The sequence below is a fragment of the Periophthalmus magnuspinnatus genome, chromosome 9, assembly GCF_009829125.3.
Source record: "Periophthalmus magnuspinnatus isolate fPerMag1 chromosome 9, fPerMag1.2.pri, whole genome shotgun sequence".
Taxonomy (NCBI): Eukaryota; Metazoa; Chordata; class Actinopteri; order Gobiiformes; family Gobiidae; genus Periophthalmus; species Periophthalmus magnuspinnatus.
In genome coordinates, this window is record NC_047134.1 from 35,104,707 (window position 1) to 35,131,389 (window position 26,683).

General features: G+C 42.3%; 1 protein-coding gene across 1 annotated transcript in view; it reads right to left on the reverse strand.

Annotated features, from left to right (window-relative positions):
* rtn4r (reticulon 4 receptor) overlaps positions 1 to 22,695 on the reverse strand; it is an 86,394-nt gene extending 63,699 nt beyond the window's left edge. The window contains exon 1 of the mRNA XM_033973277.2: positions 22,252 to 22,695. Within this exon, the coding sequence (XP_033829168.1) occupies positions 22,252 to 22,273 (22 nt within the window). The 5' untranslated portion in view covers positions 22,274 to 22,695. The remainder of the gene's footprint in view (positions 1 to 22,251) is intronic.
* Between the last annotated feature and the right edge of the window lie 3,988 nt (positions 22,696 to 26,683).

The window sequence follows — 26,683 nt, forward strand, 5'->3', positions numbered from 1 at the left end:
TTTTAATGTCGTACAGCTCTTTGGGCAGCTCTGGTTGTTGGAAGGTGCTATAGAAATAAAGTTTGATTGATTGATTGCTCTGTATTCCATCAGGGAGGGCATCTGACCTACTTAACGCGACACCGGTGCAACCAAAAACTTCCCATCTAGTTTGAAGATATAATTCTGAATACAACCAAAATCGTGCAGCACATTTCAAACAGAATTTCTACTGCAGACATAACCCCTGAGACCTGTACTAGAGAGCCTCTTTCCACTCAGCCCAATTCTGCCCAGACCTTACCCATGAGCCTTTGCTGGCCCATTCCACGCTCCAGTAAATCGCTCCGGGGCTCTCCGCACAACTTTCCCCCAATATCCCAACTCCTCATCCAGACCCCCTCAGCCTAATTTGTTTACAGCTCGGAGATGGAGAGTTGGCAGGGCATAGCAGGCCCTCGCTGGAATAATTGCTGTGATGATAGACTTTAGCTGGGAACACGTACAGGCGAGCGGACGAAGGCTATTTTGATCAGAGCCAAACTGACACACAAGCGCGATAGCAACACGCAGCCACAATCTCTCCACTGATCAGATCAATTCTCCCCCTTTGTGCTTTGTGATCCGCAATGTCAAAGGGAATGTCAAAAGGATTTCGTGAGCGTTTTTTGCGCAGGTCTGAAGCTGTGAATGTTAAAATCTGTCCCCGCAGCTTGTAGATAAAACCTCGTTCGAACCGATATGACGACCCTGAGACGCAATCGCACTTTTGAGATGAATGTGTCTCAACTGTTAGCGCGCAACATTGTGTGATAGCATATTATGTGAGCAAACATGTGCCTTTATTGGCTGTTTATAGACGTGGGGCTGAATCTTCAAAGCGAAATCCTCCGGGACAAAGGATGTGATCTATTTTGCAATAACAGCGGCAGTGGCAGTGGTGTGGCGGTATAAATATAAAAGATGGCTTTATGATCACGGGCTGCTGCCAAATGGCTCAGTACTCAAAGACCACTCTGTGCACGGACGACATTACGCTCGCGACGAGGAAGACAACAATTAAATGGTGAAGAAAAATACGGGTATCAAAGAAAACTTCACCCACTGCCAAAAACATAATGTGATCACCTCAGCAGGAGAACAGCCGATATTCACGACCCAGCAGATGTTTTAGAAGTGTATGTGTATATATTGTTTTAGATGGGGGTGTTTGGGGTATTTTTGTTGCCTGGGATCCAAAAAACACACTTCTTGAATACTTTCTGTGTTTGTAACTCTGGTCCAGGGGTGGCGTCGGGGTTTGAGGGGCACTAGCCTGTCCTAGAATGGTCAGTGCACCTCAAAGACTTTCAAAGCATGTTCAGTCTTGACTAATAATGTTGATCAAAATGAGACTCCAATAAAAACAGAATTAGCGTTTATAAATCAGGAGCTAACTACATTTGAACTGGTTTAAAACGGCAACGCAAACATAGTAAAAGGCTTTAAATTAACGTATTAAGTGACCTTTAGCACCTCTGACTGAAAATATCTGGCCTGGTCACTGTTGTATCGCTGTTTTCAGAAGATCATGATTGACAGGTGGATTAGTCGATCAGGAACGCGCACGGTCTGTCGGTATCTAAGCAAATATCGCTGCTTACCGGGAAAAAAGATGAAAAACACGGTGGATTTCTGCAGAAACAATGAGCGAAGTAGTAACGTCTTTTAAATGATGGATCCTTTGTTTCACATGTGTCGCTGAAAAAACAAATCTGATTGGACGAATATGTTTAGTTCTGGCTTGAGACGCGACGAAAGGCGAGGTGACCAGACTGACGTCCATCTGTAGATAAAATACACAGAGAGATCTTGTTCTGGATTTGACAGGCGAGTATTTGGAGTAAAAGATGTTGTATTACAGCAGGATATTGACATTTTTTACTATTATTTACTATTTACTTTACAGCAAAATATCAAAAGATGGACTTATCTACAGCGTGACATTAAAAGCCTTTGTAATAGTTCAAGTATTGCACAAACCCTGAATTAACTGTAAAATGGAACACCAAAGTGCGGACCTACCACTTAGCACCTTTTATTTGGAAGATTGCACTGTCTGTTCCTGCTCACTTTACTTTAATCAGCTCTATTTGCAAATTGCAGGCTTTTAAAATGTTTATTATAGATTCCCTTTTTGCACGTCTCCAAAACAACTCGCGTAATTATCATATTTTGCTATATCTCTCTGTACCTGTAAGTGATATTATAGTTTTGGTGTTAAAATGTACGCAGCAGTGAGTCAGCGGGAGCGGCGTGTTGTCCTCGCGCTCACGTCGCTGATATAATATGTGCATTCTGATACTGTGTTTGTGCAGTAACTCAAAACAGTGCAAAGGACGTTAGCGAGGAAGTGTGAGGAGTTTTACGTGATACTCCCAGAGGATGTTCCAGGACGAGCTCACGTATCATCAGGATGGAAAAAAAGGCATTGCTCATTCACATAATGTTTGGATGGTGCGCCGCTTTAGACGGGGATTTGACTGGCATTGACTTTGCCCATTCTAATCACATTTATTCCCCGCGGGCGTTTTAGACTTTCCATTTGACCTTTGACTGGTCAGAGCAGGACGGGGCGAAACGAGATGGCGGAGCGTTGGATTCAAATGTTCTCTCGACACGTTTTATAAGTTTAATTTGCTGTTCCAACTACCATGTTTTGTCAGGGGTTTAATTCATTCAGTAATTGTGCGACAGTAGCTCATTTGATAGCGTTCGTCCATCAGTGCGAAGGTTTGTGGTTCGAATCCTGCTCTCGACATAAACATAAACATAAAACGACTGCAGTTTTCCAAAGTTATTCCTCTGTTACCTAATTATTCACAGGGATGAGTTTATAAGCACTTTTCACAACTTTCAGAGACACTTTTGGATTATTGTGCAGTAAAATGCTTTGTAATTCGACGCAGACAGGACACAGCTGTCTCATTTTGACCTCTGAGACAATATATCTGCTGAAGCGAGACAAAAACAATGGAAAAAGTCAGTTACACGCCTCTTCAGATGGACGTTTTTACTCTAAAATGCTGCAGTTTTACGAGAAGTTTGTCATTACCACATTTGGAGCAGGAAGTCGGTGCTTGATAATGTTTTGTTTATTCACAGAAGAGGTAAAGAAAGGCCTTGAGAGTAACGTGAAATGAATTACTGAACGGTCAGATCCATTGGCGTACAGGTTACAGGTTTACATGTGCACCAACTCAGATTTCAACTGGATTTTCAAATTGCGTAGAAATGTGTAAATTAATTCTGTCGTACGTGTGATTTTGTGGTAAATAGTCACGTTTTTATGCAGCGCTTTTCCATTTTCAAGGCAGTCAAAGCGCTTTACACCAAGGAACTACTCACTCGTCCACACGCCGCTGTACGCAGACACTAGGGGTGAGCTGGATTAAGTGTTTTGCCCAAGGACACAGCGACAGCATTCATCTGTGGGAGCTGGAATCACACCTCCAACCTTTGAGTCAGTGGACAAACACGCTACCGACTGAGCTACTGATGATTTTATGACAATTTGTAAGGTTCAACTGATTTTAATTTATATTTGTTAGAAGCTTTTTTGAGCAAAGTTTCAACGTTAACACTGAATTACAAGGCAAACCCGATGTCTGAGCCTTAAAACTGGACAACCCACGCGTCAGAAACACACGTGCGCTCAAACATAGTGACTTCCTTCTCCATTTCTTAGTACGTGATCGTAATAATGTGTATTTACTTTGAACATTTTGAGACGATCAGTATTTGCACTCCTCATGCATGCGTAAGTACTAACCACTCACCACTACGCACATCAGCCGGGGCGATGTTTGACTTGAGTAATTTCCAAATAGCTTCTGTAATGCACTTTGAAGATGTGGAATAAATAGGTCATTACAGAGGTCCTCGTTTTCAATTTCCTCCTTCAGAAATAGATTGCAGCAAATATCTGTAGTTTCTGTTCAGTTTAACCAGGTATAGGACTGAGAAAAGTGCGCTCAGTTGTGCAGAAAGTCTTGACAAACCTCACAAAATCACAAACGCTGACGTAACGCTGGTGTTTTCCTGTCAGTATGTGATGCTTATACCACAAATATGACCTGAGCCTCTGACGTCGCCTCATTGTTTAGCAGCTTTCCGGTCGGTGGGAGTTAAATCCGTGTCCATATGGTGTTATGTTCTATCCGGGCCTCATCACTGGTATAAATCCGTGTCTCTCCGCTTGTCTACTGCCACTGTACTCCCCCTCCGCCCCAACATGGACGCCCTATCTCCTCCACCCTCCCCCCCTCCGTCCCGCGCCCTTCCCCCGAGTCCACCGGCAGATTACTGATATCATTATAATGGACGTCCGGGCCGGCCAACCGCGGTCACATTTAATTTGCTGTGGTCCGATATCTACACAAGATAATCTGCATTTACACCTGAGAGTAAAGACACTGAGATGAGCCAGTGGGCGTGCGTGTGGTCCAAGGGGTAATAGAATTAGAGTGTGCGACAAGAATGACCAACACGATGTGAAATGGAAAAGAGAAGTAGATTTAAGGGGTGTTTTTTTTTTTTTTCAAAGAATGGGCGAGATATGAATTCGGAGCACTACCCACTGGGACAAAGAACCAATGAAGCGCACTTGTCATATTTGCATTTTAATAAGAATAGCCTACTTTTTGGGTCCCTGGGATGAGTGAGACCTGATTCATTTGGACTTGACACAAAAGAAGTTCTTAAAGACATTTGTGCAAGGACGAGACTATCAAATTATACAGTTAAACAATGAAATGCGGATTAAGTCAAATGTTAGCGGAAAACAATGACATTTAGAGTGACAATAGTGTAAGAAAAGGCATGTGGAGTAAAAGTAGAAGTGCTTGGGGCAGAAATGCTTTCAAACATCAGCTTATAAAGTGGGACAAAAACGTTTTGCAGGAAATAGTTTATTACTGAAAAGAATTACTACAACTTCAATACTACTCATAGGGTAAAGTACAAAAAGTATTGATTATAAATGGGTAAATACTCAAATAAGTAACTACTAAGTGTTGCATTATGCCATTTATTCATTTATTTTGAGAATCTTGTACATTTAGAGCATGTTTTGGGGGATAGTTTTGCTTCATGTTTGGTTTCAATATTATCGTTTATCGTCTATATTTACTTAAACTTATACTTAGCAATATATCGCACTTATAAATGTGTGTCTAAATTTCCCATATAGTCTAAGTACTCAAGTAACTACTAAGTGTTTAATTATGTCATTTATTCATTCATTTTAACCTTTTTGTACATTTAGAGCATGTTTTCTGGGATAATTTTGCTTCACGTTTGGTTTCAGTATTATCTTTTATCATCTATATTTACCTTCAGCAACATATCGCACTTCTAAATGTGTTATGACCGTTAACTACACGCTCTTCGTGCAAACCCTTAACCCTGATCAAACACGCTGCAAATACCTGACGATTTCTCATATAGTCTAAAAGCAAAAGTCTGTGTTTTTGTTAGATTCTTTGCTATAATCTATCTGTGCAACTATGGCAACTGCTTCTGTTTCTACGGCAAATATTCTCTCTCACATCCTCAGACAAGAAGGAACTCTCGATTCTAATAGAGCGACAATGACGCTACTGTATGAATAAAACCCAGACGTGGCCAAGAGAATGATTACTTCACCACTTATTCAGTATTTTCCAGCAGGTCACTGAAACTCACTGCTCTTGCACACAATGAAGGTTGCAGGGCATTTGTATTGTAACAGACTTCTGGGATCTGTATTGATTCCACTTTTCTGCTGGCGAGCATGTTTGGAAAGTCTTACTCCTCTCCTGCCGCACTTGCAGGATTATGCATTCTGTGCTCAACAAATCCTTTTCACTCGCACCTGCCACTGAGGACACTGATTTGAGTATGAAAGCGACTTATCTCCGACATTAAATTTGAGGAATTTCTGTAAAAAGTGGGCAGAACAGGTATGTATGAAGTATAATGTTAGCAGCTGCAGCAAAGGGCGTCCATGTCTACGGTATAACAGATCAATTTCCCCTGAGCAGTCGACTGACGACCTATTTCCTTTGAAGAGTTTCCAGTACAGGGCCTTGCGACGTGGACCAGCTACTAAGCAGTTAGGTGCAGAACTGCATGGGCTGTGCTGCAAATGGGAAATTCAAAAGTTATAAGTCATGAGTTTTGCGCGCGTAGTCCACCGAGGATAGCAACCAGAAAGTGGGGCATGAGTACAAGACCGAGTTAAAGATCTTGTTAGCATTTTAAGCTAGGTTACTACATGGAAAATGTTGGTACACATTTTTATACAGCGCTTTTCCTCCTTTAAAAGACTCAAGGAGCTTTACATCAAGGAACCGCTCAGGTGTTCACACACTCGACTCGACATCAGCATTCATCTGTGAGATTTCAACCGCCAGCCTTCGGATCAGCGGGCAAACACTCTACCAACTGAGCCACTGTCGTCCTTTCTCAAGTTCAGTGCAGTTGAGATGAGTCTGCGTACTTCAGAGTTCATTCATACTGCGACAATCCTATCCAGCTCAAGTACAACATAAGTATATTTTATGGACGAAAAGAAAAATATAAATGTGTCAACTGGACAAAAAGTTGTAGGAGTGAAGACGTTTGGCTGATCGTCCACGTCGCTTCTTCAGTTCTGGTCAGATTACTGCTGGACGCTGCCTTATATCTAGATTTTTGTGGATGATTTGAATCCATAAAGACGCTGGCATTGTCTGACCAGTCAACCAAACGATGATGCAGACAAACAAATCAATACCACTCTTGACCTGTAAAATCCTCCGTGCCCAGTGCCAGGAAGTGCCAAAGGAAAACACATCGAGTTTTAAGACCTGTAATAAAAGTATCCGGGCTTATCTCAAATAATACACCCTCTAACTACATCCGCAAGTATTTATAAGCGCACCAAGAGGACCTTCTCTCCAAATCCACTTTTCTTTTAAACTTACAGCGCAGTCCTTCAAGTGCGCCATTAGAGCGAAGACGAGGAACTGAAAGAAGCATCTCGCCAACGCTGCCAATTCAGTAACTCGCTCAAAACAATTCTAATGACTCAAAGCAAGATTTTTACCCTGAAATATTTGACTACAAGTTTCAAAGTATTTCAAAGTTTTCCTCTAAAGGCGGCGTATGAGTTTTACAGCATTAAAACGTTCAGAACAACACTAGTTTTGAACATTTTGAGCGATTTGCAGCAGTTACCTCGTGCGCTCCGATTATCCAAATTACTCTCCATTTTTAAGAACGTTTCACAACTTCCAGAGACAAGAGCGAAGCTTACGGCGACGGTAAAGTTTGCAAACATTTTTAGACGATAAAAGTGAACACGGTGGTTTTATAAAACATATCTGTACTGGGGCAAGATCATTTTTTGTCAATTATGCCCAATGGAAAATAGTGAAGCAGAACACGGCTCCGCACGAGTTCAGAATGGAAATAACCCTTTCACAGACTCAAAGTGGCTTTTCAGTTGAGAGCATTAATCATGTTTTCCATTCTAGCCGGTGGTTCAATGGATCAATTGATTTGTTTGTCTCAATACAATATGACAAATGCATTAGAAGATCGCTGTACTTTATGTTATTGCTTTTATTTTTAGTTTGTCAAGAAGGGAACGGTTGACCAGGCTTCAAATCTCTACCTTTCACCCACATCCTTGTTACCATGGAGCCCGCTGCTGCGCCAAGGTGACTCCCCACAGCAACAGTCGCGCTGTAATTATAAAGTTACCTTCAAAATCTAATAGTTGTTTCGCGTAACACGTCCACGGCTCGTTTTGGCATTGATCAGGGAATTACACTCTCTTTATCTCCGTGACTGGCACCCAGGTCTACACGAGGGTGGGCCGAGCAGGCTTTGACTTATAAGGCTGACAACGTCTCCATTCAAGCAGCTAATTTAAGAGCGGCTGCTGCTCTGTCTAATTAACAATTTACTAGGCCATCAGTCAGCCGCCCCATTGTGGGAGAATCAGCGCCACCGTGCTAAGGCAGCTCAGCGTGCGCCCACATCTGCAAGAGGATCAGAGCAGCACAGAACAGTGTGACATGGTAAAGAAAAAACAAGTCCAAGGAAGCAGAACGGAGACTAATGTGACGTGCACTATGTTTTATCAGTGAGTTTGAGTAAAAGAGGGAAACGATTAGACTTCAGGTAAATTTACCACCGACTGTTTAAAATGCAGTCAGTATTTTCTATTCAAAACCATATTTAAAGGTTGAACTGGCTGCATTTCATATTTAAATACATCTGAGCGCAATAAAATAAGTGTTCAAAAAAATTTTTACCATAAAATACAGTAATTTTCAATATATCATCATCACTGCCCAAGATAATGCCCCTGAGGTCTGGACTCACAGGGTTAAATTTACACACAGTAAACACACTGTGTTTGTCCAGGTCTTTGTCTCCTGACGAGTCTGAGTTCAGCACTTTACTGTGACTTATTTGATTATGCTACACATCAACTTTCCTGGATTCATGTTGGTATTTTTGGAGAAAAATGAGGAACTGAAGGTCTCACTCATCAAACTCTGCCTCACTAAAGGTAAGAATCATCCGTCACATTGAACTCACCAGCACTTTACAGCAGAACATTTAATCAGACGCATGTTTCTCATAGAAAGAGCCTGAATAGAGCAGAGTACAGAGTACACAGAGTACACAGAGTACACAGAGTACAGAGTACACAGAGCATAGTACAGAGTACACAGAGCATAGTACTGAGTACACAGAGCATAGTACTGAGTACACAGAGCATAGTACAGAGTACACAGAGCATAGTACTGAGTACACAGAGCATAGTACAGAGTACACAGAGCAGAGTACAGAGTACACAGAGCATAGTACAGAGTACACAGAGCATAGTACTGAGTACACAGAGCATAGTACTGAGTACACAGAGCATAGTACAGAGTACACAGAGCAGAGTACAGAGTACACAGAGCATAGTACTGAGTACACAGAGCATAGTACAGAGTACACAGAGCATAGTACTGAGTACACAGAGCATAGTACAGAGTACACAGAGCATAGTACTGAGTACACAGAGCATAGTACAGAGTACACAGAGCATAGTACTGAGTACACAGAGCATAGTACTGAGTACACAGAGCATAGTACTGAGTACACAGAGCATAGTACCGGTGCACAGTACCGGTGCACAGAGTGTAGTACTGGTGCACAGAGCGTAGTACAGAGTACACAGAGTGTAGTACTGGTTCTTGCTGTGGCTCATCACATTCGTTTAAAGGGGCTAATCACTGATTGTGTTGTTGATTTTGACACATCTGCTGCTGCGGCTCGTGGTCAGCTGATCCTGACTCTCACACACACACACACACACCCCCACACACACACACACACACACACACACACACACACACACACACTGAGACTCACTGTGACAGTGTACGGCGGATTTGAAGGGATATTTTCTTTTATGTTCTGGTTCAAACACATTAATGATACACGTTCTATTTTATGCTTTTATCAGTAAATATGGACATAAGACAGAGGCAGACGAGGCTCCTCTGGTCTCAGGCTGCACATTAAACCACAGGTGGGACAGGAGGTCAAAGGTCAGTATTTGAAACGAACTACACCTGATTCTGTGGTGATATTTATAAAATGAGAACCACTGGATTAATGATTGTACTTTTCGTCCTCGGGGTCCAAAACTTCGCTCCCAAGGTCAAATATCGTCCTTTTTGTTTCACTCAGTTGAATGTGGGTTAATTAGTTCATTTTGAGCTCGTGTACTGCAGGTTAGTAAGTCATATAAATAATACAATGTAATGTTTCTGCATTGTTTGTTGTACAGGTACAGGGAGGTGAAAGTGAACACTGTACTGTATGTGACCTGATCTACTGCTCAGAGGATTAAACTGTCCAACATGAGCCTGAGTTCAGATATTTACAATGTTTTAACAATCAAATCATTTAATTCTGGTGACATTTATTGTAAACTTGGTGCACAGATTTTTATTTTTTTTATAAAAGTAATGTGTTTCTAAGCTGCTGTGGACAAAGGAGTTTTATTTTGAAAAGCACAATAGAATTTAACAGATATAAGCTGTAAATTCACCAACAGCAGTGGATTGTAAGAATAAAAATAGTACCAGTCAGGTCCTGTACACCTGTAGACAGAGACACAGCTCTTTTATCCACTCAGCGTAAATACACGACTTTGTGCAGGCGACTCAAATAATCGACTCAAATAATCGTTGGTTGCTGCTCTAGACGACCTACATTTATATCCGTTACCATGGAAATAAAATATATGTGTAAAATAATGTGACTTTCACTCCTTTGTTGGTGTAATCTCTTTGAATCGTGGAACTTTCTCCCTGTTTCGTTTGCAGGATCCCCCTTAAGATTCTAACCATTTGAAGTGTGAAAGCCTCGATTGAAAAATGAGCCTCCGCACCGGGGTGAAAGAGGAAATGTGTTTTGCTAAATTAGCCCCCTGCGTTTGTGCGTGCCAGGCGCCGCAGCCGTATAACGTTATTGCTGTGTACAGGGAAGGCGGCTGATGTGTGCGTGGCCCCCTGGGAGGCCGCTGCACATGTAACTGAAAATTATACGCCCAAAAAAACAATAGTTAGAGCTTTGGGAACGTCGGTGGGTTTGATCTACGTCTGTGTCTTTCACCGATTATGATAGACTGTCAGAGCGGATTTCGTTAAAGAGGCATAAACAGATCCTCCCAGTATGACACCGCCCGCCCCGGCCGCTCCGGGGTTACATAACACACGTGCACCACCTCGCTCGCACTTATTGTTCTGAGCTTATTTATGGTTTAAGTCGGAGGTTGTGCGAGCAGACGCTGGGGTCAGGAGTGCAGTTTGTGTTCACTTTCCAGAAAAAATCACATAAATATAAAGTGACGAGCTTAAGGAAAATGTAAATGTCAAAGAATCAAATAAAAAGTCCAAGTGTTAGCGTGTCCGAGTGAGAGTATCGTGCGTATCGAGCTCAAAGTTCTACTAACCCAGAGAACACAACAGCACATTTCAATGCTCTGTGTTATTACTTAGCCTAAAACATACATGAAGCGCTAATCTGCTTTACACACAGACCCGGCTCGATATTTGGCAAAGAATCCTCCGTATGACGCAACGCAGTCGCCCCCTCCTATTGGCAAATCGCTCCAACAGAAGTGCACGCTCTGATTAGCAATTCTATTATTAAAAATGCCCAAAACACATCAAGCTTTTTACCTGTTTCTCTGTAATTCATTTCACGTTACTCTCAAGGCCTTTCTTTACCTCTTCTCCGAATAAACAAAACATTATCAAGCACCGACTTCCTGCTCCAAATGTGGTAATGACAAACTTCTGGTGAAACTGCAGCGTTTTGAAGTAAAAACGTCCATCTGAAGAGGCGTGTAACTGACTTTTTCCGTTGTTTTTGTCTCGCTTCAGCAGATATATTGTCTAAGAGGTCAAAATGAGACAGCTGTGTACTGTCTGCGTCGAATTACAAAGCATTTTACTGCACAATAACCCAAAAGTGTCTCTGAGAGTTGTGAATCGTGCTTATAAACTCATCCCTGTGAATAATTAGGTAACAGAGGAATAACTTTGGAAAACTGCAGCAGTCGTTTCATGGTTTTAAGCCCAGTACGGCGTCTTTCTTTTAAATGCATGAACAGTATTTCCACGTTTATCCACTCGCTCCCGCTGTCACTCTGATGAGCAGTGAGGGACCGGGAGAGCGGAATCACCGGGAGCCAATAGTTCCAAGGACATCTCTGGCCGTGCACCGCCCGTGTGTGGAGCGCGGGTGTAGTTCTGCGAGCGCACGGCGTAAACAAATGCACAGATCCAGTCGAGCCAATTAGAGACGAGCCCTGGAGGAGCGTGCGAGCTCATCAGGACGGACAGAGGAGCAGATCCACTCCCAGATACACGCTCCGCTCCGCCACTGTAACGCCGAGATTACGGTTAAGGCGAATTTTAAGAGCGCGAGTGTCGATGTCCTTTGGAGTCGCAGATAAGAGATGTTCAAGTGAAATGACACGAGTGCAAATGTGTGTGTGCAGGTCTAAGGATAATGTGGAAATGTAAAGCTGTGAAATGGATAAAACAAAGTCAAAACACACAACTACCTCAGGCGTTTTCTTTTTAAATATATCTTAAACTTGAGACGCAGCCGTGGCGTGGTGGAGAACTGCGCTGTCACCTCAGAGCGAGAAGGTTTTCAGTCTGATGGGTCGACCATGTGGGGGCGTTAGTGGAGTTTTCTTTATTTTATCAACCTAAAAATGCAAAGTAGGCACATTCACATAACACTGACCGAGATCACGGCTCAGGGTCTGGAGCACACACCCCAGGGACTGTGCTCCATCGCTCCTGGACGGGTCTGTGGGACGGAAGCTTGGGTCAAATGCAAATAACATATTTACATGCTAGTCTGTTATCGTAAGAGAAGCTCCAGTGTGTTTTTCAGCTGTAAACAGAATCACTTCACAATCAAACTCATTTTCTGGTGGAGGATCAGCTTTTCTCCAGGGACATGTTACTGGTTTAATCCTGCACTTTAGACGTATTGGAGACTTGGTTTAGACCTGGTTTAGTCCTGGTTTTGACCTGGTTTGGACCTGATTTAGTCCTGTTTAGAACTGGAATAGTTCAGACTTGGTTCAGACCTATTTAGACCTGTTTTAGATCTAGATTAGACCTGGTTTAGACCTAGTTTAGATCTGGAATAGTCCAGACTTGGTTTAGATCTGGAATAGTCCAGACTTGGTTTAGATCTGGTTTAGTCCTGGTTTGTTTTGACCTGGTTTGGACCTGGTTTAGACCTGGTTTAGATTTGGAATAGTCCAGACTTGGTTTAGATCTGGTTTAGTCCTGGTTTTGACCTGGTTTGGACCTGGTTTAGACCTGGTTTAGATCTGGAATAGTCCAGACTTGGTTTAGATCTGTTTAGTCCTGGTTTTGACCTGGTTTGGACCTGGTTTAGATCTGGAATAGTCCAGACTTGGTTCAGACCTGGTTTAGTCCTGCTTTAAACCTGGTTCAGACCTGGTTTAGATTTAGTTTGGACACGGTTCAGACTTGCTGGGGACTTGGTTTGGACCTGGTTGAGTTCTGGATGAGTTCTGGTTTAGACCTGGTTGAACTTGAGGATCAGCCGTCTTCTTTTCTCGAGGTTGATGTTATTGGTTTGTCTGGAATGTTCCACAGTGTGGCGTTAAACATATCTACAGTATCTCCATGAAAACAGCTGACGTCACAGGTCAGATCTGTGGAGAGGCGACCCCGCTCTGTCATTATGTTCTTACAGTTAAACACCTGTAATGCTGCACTGGGGAACATTCCAGGCAAAGACATAAAGACAAAAGAAGTGACCAGCTCCGTCAGAGAAAGTTACACCTTTCGCTTTATTGTTTTTATACTTTTCCATCCACAGTTTTATCTGAAAATACAAACCAACCCAGTCACATCCAAATCATGAAAGAGAGTTGTGCTTGTTCTGGAGTCTTTTCCTGGAGAGGTCTTGACTTCCACTCCAGTGTCATATTTCAAAAGAATTTAATAAAAGGAGTGAGATAAGCTTTGGCCTTTAGTTGTCACAAGTGGCTCAAAGGTATAATTATTACGTGTTAAGAATCGAGACGCTTTCTTCCCTCAGACTTAATCAAGATGACGGCTTGTGTTAAGGAGATTAAAGCGGGGCTGCATTTACACTACCACTCAGAGTTTTATTTCTTTATTTTTACTATTTTTTATCAAATATATGACAGAAGATGTATGGACATTTTAAATAATATTAAAACTTTCACTGTGGTATAAAATATGTGGGTTTTTCCATTGCTGGCTGTTTAATCCTGCTCTCACGATATTTTTAGGTTGATATTTTGAGCAGATTTTAATAATTTTACCCAAATGATCTAATTTGAATTTAGTACAAATTTATCCATGACCTGGTTTTAGCACAAACTGGACCAGAGAGACGTGTCTGACGTTTCTGCAGGTTCAGGTAACGTTTTATGCATCTGCTCTTCATGTTTTTAGGCGGCTGGTTGGACCAAATATATCGGCCTCTGCTGGAGGTTTAAAGCCGATATCTGATACGCTAAAAAGTGTAAATATCGGCCAATCGATATATCGGTCTAGCTCGAGTAAACATAAAGGAAAAAACACTGAATGAAAGGCTGTGTCCAAACTTTTACTGGTGTTTAAAATGCACAACCAGTCAAGAGTTTGGGTTTTTCTTTAGTATTTTTGAATAACTTTCTACATTTTATATATACATAGAAAAATATCAATATATGAAGCAAAATATATGGAATTATTTGCACAGAAAAAAGTGAAATAACACTACTAAGTATTTTTCAACAAAGCAAAACGTGGCTACTTAAAATATGCAAAAAAAATATTGATTAGTTTGTTCGTTCATAGTTGGTGCCTTGTTTTTCAACGATTATTCCGTTTGTTTTGTCTCTTCTTCCTGTGGCCAAAGTCGGTTGTTTCCACATTTGGGTTTTTTTAAACTTTCATTATTACAAAAGATCTGATTCTAAAACCATATGGCAACTATTTCACCCTGACTTGATTCTAGTAACTCTCTTCTTCTCGTTTGTCGTTTTTTGTGACCCACATAAGTGTTTTTAAACTCGTTCAAATGGATCATTGGAGCTCAAAGTGTCAATAACCAATCAGGGCTTTCGTTACCGATCGACACGTGAAGATAAACATCACATCTGCTGTTAGAGGATGTGTTTTTCTGGTTCGATAATCCAGTTGAGTAATGTACACAGACCGTATACTCTTCTGTTTAGAGATAGACCGATTATTGGCCGATATTTGCACTTTTTTTCGGCTTTAAATCTCCATCAGAGGCGATATTTTGTTTGGCTCAACCAGCTGCTTAAATACACATTAAAATATACACATAAAGCTTTATTTGAGCACTTTATTCAGAAGAGGGAACTGCAAAAATGTAAGTACACGCTGTATACGCAGTAAAACACGGATGAGTCGTAGTACGAGGCGAAAGTGGCTCGTTCGGTAGAGTTTTTGTCCATTGATCTGAAGGTGACAGACAGACGCACTGACCCACAGGTTGACGGTGTGATTTTAGCTCCCACAGATGCTATTGTTGCGTCGTTGGGCAAGACACTTAGCCCATTTCACCCCTAGTGTCTGTATACACCGGTTTATGAATGTGTGTGTGTGTTTTCTTGATTTAAATGCTTTGAGAGCCTTAAAGTTGGAAAAGCGCTGTATAAAAATGCATTTACTATATTCTAATTCAATAATTTGGGTAAATAACATAAATCTGCCTCACGTATCGACCCAAGAACATCGTCAGAGTTTATCAGCGTGGCTTTTTCTGGAATCGAAACAATCGTTATCGCCGTCGGCCTTGAACAAACCCCTAAAACTCTACGTCGATCTTTAATTCTGACTATTGTTTCACTATATGTAAAGAAAAATCAGAGGAAATGGTGCACATTTTCATCCCGTGGCTCCTCACCAAAGACTCACATTTCCTGAAACAGATAGATTTCGTTTTGATCCGAGTATAGAACAGAAAATTTATGAAAACGTCTCAAAGCGTGCAAACAATAAACCGCAGATGCATTATTTATACCGACATGGAGACCATATCTTGCCAACAAAACACAAATTCCTCGCCAAAAACGAATTAAACAACCCACCGACGGACACCACGCCTGTTAAAACGTAAGCTGTCCACCCCCAGTTCATTACAGAATCAAGAGCGGTGGGTACTTTATGCAAATCCTAACCCAACGCCATCCCGGGATCTCACTTTCTTTCATTTGCGCCTCATCTCCACAACTCTCTGTTACCGTGCCGATCCGCAGCACCAGTAATGAGCCTTATTATTTTCATACCTGAAAGCCATCCCTCACAGCTCCAACTTCAATTGCTAAAGATTTTTTGGTGGAAAAGGGAAACAAATGAGCCCGAAGAGACCTGGAGTGGGTAGATATAAAAACTCCAAATCTAACTGGCAATGGAATCGATATGACATCTGTATTGATTAAGCAGTGTTTGCAGCTATACATAAATTATGCACATTACGGAGATGTGAAAACGCGGTAAATTCCTCCTCGGGAAAGAAGTGTGCTTTGATTGCATTTGCACGTTCTAACCTTGACTTGAATAATGAGAAAAAAGCCGTCCATAACTCAGAGGAACGCTAACGGCGCAGTGCGAGGACGGGCTGAGGCGAAGTCGGTGTCGTGTCGCAGAGAGAAATGAACTTTTTATGCGTTTTATTTTGGCTGCATTATTAAAGGTCCTATATTACGCAAAACTGACTCTCGTGAGCTTTAAGGGGTGTTGTAATGTTGTTACCTCGTTCCCTCCTCGTACCTTTATTCACACGAGTTTGAGTCACACTTTATTATTAGTCTATCTACATCTCCAAAGCTCAAAATGCTCTGTTCCACCTTGTGATGTCATGAAGTGGTAGTTTTCAAGTTAACAGCTCCTTTTTTTACCTTTATTTCAGTAGAGATGGGTAATTCCAGGGCTGCTTTCTGTTTTCTGCAGGGTTTGTGTGTTAAACATGTGAAAATGAAGCAAAATACAACTCTGAATATGTTTTTGATGAGGAAACAGCTTCAAAACAAATCAGAAAACAGTGTAATATGGACCCGTTAACGCAGGTGATACAGGGCTGTGGCTGCTCGGACTAAATTTCAATTTTCAGCTGCGGAAAGGCATTTACTTCCGTTATAAAACTGTACACAAGTTTTTTACAACATACAGTGGGTTAACATGATTATGATTTCACTTTAACAGCTCCTTTTACCTTTAGTTCAGTAGAAATTGGGAGTTCCAGGGTCAAATGATTCTAGAAATGAAGGTGTGTGGAGTTTAAAAACACAATGGAGCACTTCCTGTATCACCACACGATGACGTCACAAGGTGGAACAGAGTGTTTTCAGTTTGAGAGATATACAAACAAACACATGTGAATGAAACAAAACACAACTCCAGGTCTGTTTGTGACGAGGAAACGGCTTTAGAATTTCAACAATTGCAGAAAGGCTTTTACTTCCATTAAAAAAAACTGTGCACAAGTTTTTTTGTTCATGTTTTATGCTGTACTGCGGAACATTCCCGGCAAAGCAAGAACATCGCCATGGAAACAAGCAGACAGCAAACCCTCGCACAGAAAAACTGACTTTATTAAGCTTCATAGACCAGTGCACTATGGAACTTTTCTGAAGGAGGTTCCATGATACAGTCTCCATGGCGATAAGACACCACCAAGTCCAGTTACATCACACTGAGAAGGCATGATTTTATTTGATTTGATTTATGTATTTTTTGTAATAAAAGACCAGTGATTAAATGAACCAAAAAATAAATAAATAAATACATAAAAATTAAATGCTACTTTGTGGAACATTCTATTCTGCAGCATGTGGCAGACTCTCCTCTAGAAAAGTGACACAGTGCACCTTTAAACGTCCTATATTACACAAAATTAGAGATTTATTCTGTTCATACGCTGCATTCTTACTCTTATTGTACATAATAGTTTTGGGTTTTTTAGATTTTGCTCCATTGAAACAGTTTGTTACATTAGAGTCTATTTTTAGTTTATTTTTTAAGTCTATTTTTTAATTATTTTAAGCTATTATCTATTCTCTTGTTTTAGTGCATGTGCCATTTTCCTTCTGTTCTTTAACTGTGCGGTGCAACACTGGAATTTCCCCACAGTGGGACTAATAAAGGCTTATCTTATCTTATTTTAAATGGACTTGTGTGAGTTTTAATCCATGTTCTAAAGCTGTTACCTCCTCAAAAACAGAACTGCAGTTTGTTTTGCTTCATTCTCACACGTTTATCTACATCTCCAAAGCTCAAAACGCTCTGTTCCTCCTTGTGATGTCATTAAGTTGTAATTTTTTAAAGTTAACAGCCCCTTTTTACTTTTAGCTCAGTAGAAATGGGCTATTCCAGGGTCAAATGATTCTAGAAATGAAGGTGTGTGGAGTTTAAAAACCCGGGGGAGCACTTCCTGTATCACCACACGATGACATCACAAAGTGGAGCAGAGCGTTTTCAGCTTGAGAAATATACAAAATTGTGTATGAATGAAACTAAACACAACTCCAGGTCTGTTTGTGATGAAACCACATCAGAATCAGCTAATTGCATAATAGGCTCTTTAAGTTCAGTTGTGCAACAAAACATTTTACATCCCATTTTAAAATTTGGCTTTTTCCTTTGTGCGCTCACTCTGCCAAAATAACCCACATCCCCACAAAACCGTATGCTGCTTGTTTGCACCGCACTCACCCCTACGGAGACAATGATGGCCCCAACCCAAACTCTCTTTCAAGAAGCGGCGGCTGCTGCGTCTCTTTGTCGGTTTATGGCGCGATGTCTGATCCCGCCTCACTGTCCCTTTATGCAAATCAGACATTGTCATTTTCCTCTTTGTTTTTTTAAGTTTTGAGTCTTTCCCAACAACTATCTGGCCACCTCAGACTCGGCATCGTGTGGTCGATTTTCCTTCTAAGTTTGGGTAGAAATTCCAATGAGAGACTTTGAAAACAATAACAAAATAAGAAATTGGATGAAAAAACTCCCGGTGTTGTGTGTGTGTTGTGTGTGTGTTGTGTGTGTGTTGTGTGTGTGTGTGTGTTGTGTGTGTGTGTGTGAAGGTTGAGCCGTGAGGAGAAGCTTTTTAGTTCCACTATAATGACTTTATCCATTCATTTGGGTTTTATTGGCTTTGCTTGGCAGTAGACAGGGAGCAATGGCACCCCAGAGCCAGGGCTTTTTTCCCACAAGAGGCATTAGATCATATACAGACCGGGCGGAAAGGCCACTAAATTAACCAGTGACACTTTAAACACACTTTGTGAAAGGCCATATTTCCTCCAGCCAATCAGGAGCGCTCAGTACGGCTCGTTATTAAAGCTCAGCCATCAGAAACACAAACAAAAGGTGTGTGACCCGCGAGGAGCCCGGACAAAGTGAGATTATGAAACAAAGAGACGTCGTTCACGCGGGAGTTTGAGGAGATGTTTCCAAACAATGTGGATTTGGTGGAAAATGGACCAAACGACGAGAAACGACGAGAAACGACGAGAAACGACATCAACGAGTAAAAGTACAGATACCAGAGGAAAAAATACACGCAAGTAAAATTAAAGTATACCATGAAAAAGTCTACTTAAGTTAAAGTAAAGTGAAAGTATTTTGGGCTGATTTTGATTTTGATTTATTTATTTATTTTTCTATTAAAACTTAGATACAAATTTGTGCTGAACTTTGTTTTGATCATTTTTTTCTTTCTGTTTTTATCTGTCATTTTTGTTTGCTCAAATGATGAACTTGATAAAAAATAAACCCTCAGCCTTTTCAGCAGCTCCCAGATAATAATAAATAATACTTTTACTTTTGAGTCGAGTTAAAATATGCACAAGTGAGTGGAAGTACAGATACTGCTCTCAGATGTAGTGAAGTAAAAGTACTAAAGTATACCTCAAGTGCAGTACTTCACCGCTGAGGCTTTGTGGTTTCTGAGCAGATGGTGCCAGATGATGCTAATTATAAGACTAATAAGAAAATAATCCCTAAAAATGGGGAAAGAAAGATTGTGTGGCCAGTTATGACACGATACTAAAGGTGAAAACACATATCTCATGTCTATTTATCTATTTATTTATCCATCTATGTGTCTATATAATCCATCTAAGTGAAAGATAATGCTGCATAACCCACACATATTTCGTTCTTGTGGAATCACTGGAGGACTGTCAGTTTTGCAGAGGAAATGCCTCTACACAGTAAAAATACACCGTAGTTGATACAAGTTGCATAAATATCTGTTTGCAGACACAGGCAGAAATACAAAAATGTTCCCATTGTCGTTTTACCAGATGCTTCCAGATGTCTTTAGACGTCCCAGTACAATGTCGCTCTGCCCATAGAAAAAGGAGCAACTTAACATAATACTGCCATAACAATACCATAGTGCACCTCAAGCAAGTCAAATCTCAGCACAATGGAAACTGAAAAGCTGCCTGTGGGGCACCGGGGACCTGCAGCCATTCTGTGCCGAGCTGTGCCGAGCTGTGCCGAGCTGTGCCGAGCTGTGCCGAGCGAGCGGTGTGCACTCGAATCTGCATCACCGTGTGACATATCAAAGAGAATGCTCAAGTAGATCGTGCCGCTTTGATTCTTTTCCTGGTGGAGAAATGCAGTTACTTGCTGGAGCCACAGTAATCTCAGGATTTCTTCCCATAATCCCACAGTTTTAGCAAAGTAATGAACGAGGAGGAAGAGCCAGAGGAAAGTACGTTGCATAAGCAGGACTCCCTCTGCCCGTCTCTCTCTCTCTCTCTCTCTCTCAGTGTGGCCATGTATGAAGAGACGTCGGCACGGCCTCCTAATGAGAACACCACAGTGTCCTCCTTAAAGTCCAGCACAGGACGGTACAGGACGGTACAGAACAGTACAGGACAAAACAGGACAGTACAGGACAGTACAGGACAAAACAGGACGGTACAGTGCAGTACAGGTCTGTGCAGGGCAGTACAGGACAGTACTGGACAGTATAGGACAGTGCAGGACAGTACAGGACTGTGCAGGACAAAACAGGACAGTACAGGACTGTACAGGACAGTACAGGACAGTATAGGACAGTACAGGACAAAACAGGACAGCACAGTACTGTGCAGGACAGTAAAGCACAGAGGACATAATTGAATCCAGTGTATTAGTATTAGTATTAGTATTAGTATTAGTATTAGTATTAGTATTAGTATTAGTATTAGTATTAGTACACAGTCACCAGGACGTCTCTTCCTGTTTGGACATTTAATGACTCATAAAAATGTTTGTCTTTCACTACTTTGAAAAACAACTTGTAAGGAAATGAATATTTGAAATGAATCTTATTTAAAATAAAACTCTGATGAATAACAGTCAAATCAAACGGTGTCATTTTAAACTGAACATTGTATGATGTAACTTTCAAATACACAGTCGGCTTCTGTGGAGCCTCATATTTGTATTCCATAAAGTGAATTATTACTGTTGCTTATTATTGATCCACTCAGCTCACAAATGAAAATGATTCTCACTGTTCTTTAAAAGCTCCATCAGATCTGCCCTGATTCTAAATGTGCAAATAACAGAGACTGGACACATGAATATCACGAGTATCACACATGAGTATCACATGTGAATATCACATATGAGTATCACACATGAGTATCACATGTGAATATCACATATGAGTATCACATATGAGTATCACATGTGAATATCACATATGAGTATCACATGTGAATATCACATATGAGTATCACATATGAATATCACATGTGAATATCACATATGATTATTACATGAGTATCACATGAGTATCACATGAGTATCACATGAGTATCATATCAGTATCATATCCAAATAGCTCTGACTTTCACAGAGAGAAGCCTCTGGCCTTAATGTTATGACCATACGGTCGCTCGTGCACAAGGAAACACGTGAGCGCGCGTGTGCACGTGCGTGCAGGGTGTGTCGCGAGGAGAGGAGTCTTCCACCTTTTTCTAAACGGATCAAACTGGATGCACAGACTCTGTTCTGCTGCATGTTTACACAGAGCACGCGCACGCACGCCAGGTGCACTACCTACACGAGCGCGTGCACGGCCCACACGCACGTGCACCACGCTTTAAACTGAGAAACAGCCCTGATAAGAACAGTGAAGAAAAGTGCAACGCGTCCTCCCTGTCCCTGAGCCCCGAGTGGGACGATGAAAAACAGAAGCATCAGTGAGATTCGGCTCAGAGCCGGAGGCCACAGGGACTCGAGCCACTGGGCACGCCACAACAAGACCAGGCAAGCCAAGCACACCATCTGCAGCTCCATCACAGGAGACGCGGGTTAAGATGCACTATCACACAGAGAAAACTGACCACAAACACAAACACAAACACAAACACAAACACTGTCCCACACACAAACTCACGAGCCTGTCCAGAGACGCCACTGACACGCAACTGACACGCATCTGACACGCACCTGCTCTCAAATGTGGCTCAATCAAGAGTCAAGGTCGTTAAGTGAGCCACTAAAACAGAGAGCCACTGAGAGTCAGTGCTTTACACTCAGAGTGTGATCTCTGTTCACAGAAAAGTGCAGAGCAGTGCAGTGCGCAGTGACACAGGCGTCTCCTCCGCGTGAACTTTACCACAGCTTCACCAGCTCTGGCTCTACTCACCGTCCATACTGGCTGTCTTCATGGTGCAGATGAGGGCGGTGATAGCTGTTTAAATCCAAGTAGAATCAATCCAAGAAAGGGAATCCAGGACAGGGAGGCGGGCAGCTCCTCTGCGCACCTCAAACTTTAACCGTAGGTCTCCCCGCGTGGAGAGCCGCGTCTCCAGTGGCACCCGAGTCCAGTCATCCGGGCCAAACGCTTTTAAAAACCAAACAATAAAGAAATATCCAAGTAGAGTCACCTCCGGAGGAAAAACGCAACACAGCAGCGCGGGCCAACAAAGTGCTCCTCACGCAATCAGCGGCAAAAGCAGCGCGGGGTCCATCCTGACGCACGTATCCAGTCCCAGCCCGAGTCTGCGCGTGTCCTGGACGCGCATTTCCACAAAAACAAGGAGGAAAAGTGTCTGTTCTGATGCCACTCCGCTCTGGCGCGCCGTGGTGTGCGTCTTCAGCGCGGGTCGGTGGGAGGCGAGGAGGAGAGAGATGGATGTAGATAGAGAGAGAGGGAGAGGAGGAGGAGGAGGAGGAGGAGGAGAGAGAGAGAGAGGGAGATATGAATGTTTTATGGCTCCGTATCACGCTGCAAAAATCTCCCGTTCACCCAGATCAATCAAACCCAAACAAGCTGCGTTAATCTGAGAAAAGGAGGAAGGAGAAAAGGAGGAAGGAGGATGGAGAGGAGCTGCGTTTGGTCCCGCGCGTCTGTGCGTGTGTCCACGGTCATGTGCAGGATCCTCGCGCGCGGACACGACACCACGGTGATAAATAAGTTCTTTTGCCGGACCCGAGCCGCGCCGCGCCGGTTTGTCTTTGCGCCTTAATGAATGTTTTATTGGCGCAGGAGCCGCGGCGCTGACGTGACGGGAATCTATTTGAATCGAAGCACGGACAAGGCGCGCGCACAGACACACACTGAAAACTTAAGTATCCGGGCAGACTCCGAACGGAAACTGAAAAGTCCGAGTCCGCCCCGCGTCAGAGCGAAGACAAACGGCCCGTGTCTGCGGTTTATTTAGATCAAGTGCGGAAAAGAGGGTTTAGTGCGGGAGATGTGCGGATAATGGAGCAGCTGCGGGATAAGAGCCGCTCTGAGCTTCTGCAGGAGACACAGTCCACACACCACTATACTTAGGTAACACACGCCCCCTGCTGGTGCGTCTGAGAAGACAGGACAGAGACATGGACACGGGGGCAGTTCAGCAACATGGACAGAGGACAGAGGGACATGGATACAGGGACATTTCAACAACATGGACAGATGGACAGAGGGACAGAGGCAACATGGACAGAGGACAGAGGGACAAACATGAACAGAGGACAGATGCAACATGGGCGGAGAGACATTTCAGCAACATATGTAGAGGGACAGAGGCAACAACATGGACAGAGGGACAAACATGGACAGAGGGACATTTCAGCACCATGGACAGAGACACAGAGGCAAACTCCCCCCTCTGCTACAACAGAAATGTGGAGCTGCATTTACACACACACATATATATATATATATATATATATATATATATATATATATATATATATATATATAGCACATATATATCTTAAATCAGCAGTGAGACTCGTATAATCGTTCTGTTCTGGGGCAGCACAGTGGGGGAATTTTTAATTGCAATTTCCACAAGCTGTCAATCAATAAGCACATGCACACACACATGCACACACACACACATGAACACACACACACACACAGACACACACACACAGACACACACACACACACAGTGCAGCAGGTGTGTTAAACCCTCATATTACTCTATGTTGTCTCTGTTATAATTTTGTTTCTTCATCACAAACAGAACTGGAGTTTTGTTTCATTCTCACGTTTAACACAAACTGCAGATTTAGGCTGAGTTCTTCTCTCAGACTGAAAACACTCTGTTCCACCTTGTGATGTCATCATGTGGTGATACAGGACGTGCTCCACTGTGTTTTTAAACTCCACACACTGAACTAGAATCATTTTTTTATATAATTTCATCCCTGGAATTGATAATCACGACTATAAAAAGGAGCTGCTGTAAAAGGAGCTGTTCATTTAAAAACTGTGACGACAGTGGATCAGAGCGTTTTGAGTTTAGTGTGGCTTAATGAAACAAAACACAACCTGCCCACTAACCTGAAGGTCACTGGTTCAAATCCCACTCAAAACATAAACACTGCAGATTGACAGTGTGATTCAAGGTCCCAGAGATGAATACTGGTGTTGTGTCCTTGGGCAAGACACTTAAGCCACCTCATCCTCAGCGTCTGTGTACGTCAGTGTGTAAATGTGTGTATGGATGTGTGGGGGTGTGTGTGTGTGTGTAAATGTGTGTATGGTTCCTTTGAGCCTTAAAGGTGGAAAATAAAAACATAAAATTGTGACTTTTTGAAAATACTTTTTGTTTTTTCCTGTGAAAATCCATCGTCCGCCCCAAGGCTCCAGATACGGCAACTAATCCAAATGAGGGAATTGTTAATTAATTAGTAACTGATGCTAATTTGTCATTTTGCTGCTGATGTAACGCGGTCGTGCACAGAGCTGCGAGCGCACGTGGACAAAGAAACAGGAAAACAGTGAGGAGCTTTTAGGAGACATGAGATACTCTGGAAAAGGACCTGATTAAAGGCATTTGATCTGAGCCAACAGGGCAGAAATGGAACCGTGGGCAGAAATGGAACCGTGGGCAGAACGATCCGAGGAATCGCATCTCGAATTCTACATCTGCAACTTAAAACAACCTGTTAAAGCCTCTACGTCACACAAAACTGACCCCAGTGGAGCTTTAAAACATCTTATAATCCTGGTACTGACTCAAAAACAGACCTGAGTTGTGTTTTGTTTCATTCACATGTTTGAGTCACTTTATTATTAGTCTGTTACATCTACAAAGATCAAAATGTGACGTTCCACCTTGTGATGTCATCAAGTGTTAGTTTTGAAGTTTTGAAGTCCAGGTTTAGCCCCGGTTTAGCCCTGAACTAGTCCCAGTTTAGCCCCAGTCTAGTCCCTTGTTTAGCCCCAATTTAGCCCTGAACTAGACCTGGTTTAGCCCTGGTTTAGTCCCAGTTTAGCCCTGGATTAGCCCCAGTTTAGTCCCTTATATAGCCCCAGTTTAGCCCTGGATTAGCCCCAGTTTAGCCCTGAACTAGTCCCAGTTTAGTCCTGGTTTAGTCCCAGTTTAGTCCCTTATTTAGCCCCAGTTTAGCCCCGGATTAGTCCCTTGTTTAGCCCCAGTTTAGTCCCTTGTTTAGCCCCAATTTAGCCCTGAACTAGACCTGGTTTAGCCCTGGTTTAGTCCCAGTTTAGCCCCGGATTAGCCCCAGTTTAGCCCTGAATTAGTCCCAGTTTAGTCCTGGTTTAGCCCCAGTTTAGCCCTGAATTAGTCCCAGTTTAGTCCTGGTTTAGTCCCAGTTTAGTCCTGGTTTAGTCCCTTATTTAGCCCCAGTTTAGCCCCGGATTAGCCCCAGTTTAGTCCCAGTTTAGTCCCTTGTTTAGCCCCAGTTCAGCCCTGAACTAGACCTGGTTTAGTCCTGGTTTAGTCCCAGTTTAGCCCTGACCTAGTCCCAGTTTAGCCCCGGTTTAGTCCTGGTTTAGTCCCGGTTTAGCCCCAGTTTAGCCCTGAACTAGTCCCGGTTTAGTCCCGGTTTAGTTCCAGTGTAGCCCCAGTTTAGCCTCGTTTAGTCTTGGTTTAGTCGACTTTTTACCAAAAACTCCAGAGGCTGAAATGATCCAAATGATTCTATAAATGAAGGTGTGTGGAGTTTAAAAACACAGTGGAGCACTTCCTGTATCACCACATGATGACATCACAAGGTGGAACAGAGTGTTTTCAGTTTGAGACCAAAACTTGTGTGTTAAACATGTGTGAATGAAACAAAAAAAACACAACTCCAGGTCTGTGTGTGACGAGGAAAAAAGGTTAGAACAGAACAGAAACAGCGAAACATGAGCGATTTGAGTTTTATTTACGTTGGAGGTGTTGGTTGGAGGAGTCGGTTGGAGGAGCCGCTGCCCAGTAGAAAAGAAAGTTAAGTGTTTACAGATAAAATGTGATATTTGAAATGCAGTGGTGCATTTTTAATAGAAGACTCATAAATACTGTATTTGTACAGAGACTCGAGTACATCCTCCTGGTGAAAAGTACATTTATTTATTTATTAAAGTACATTTATTTCTGTAAAACATTTAGTCATATTGTTGTAAATTTGACTCATGTTTTATTAAATGGACTGAGTTTTACCAACAGCAGAATCTGGATCTGTCCTTATGTGGACTAAACCAGGACTAAACCAGGACTAAACCAGGACTAAACCAGGACTAAACCAGGACTAAACCAGGACTAAACCAGGACTAAACCAGGACTAAACCAGGACTAAACCAGGACTAAACCAGGACTAAAGCAGGACTAAACCAGGACTAAACCAGG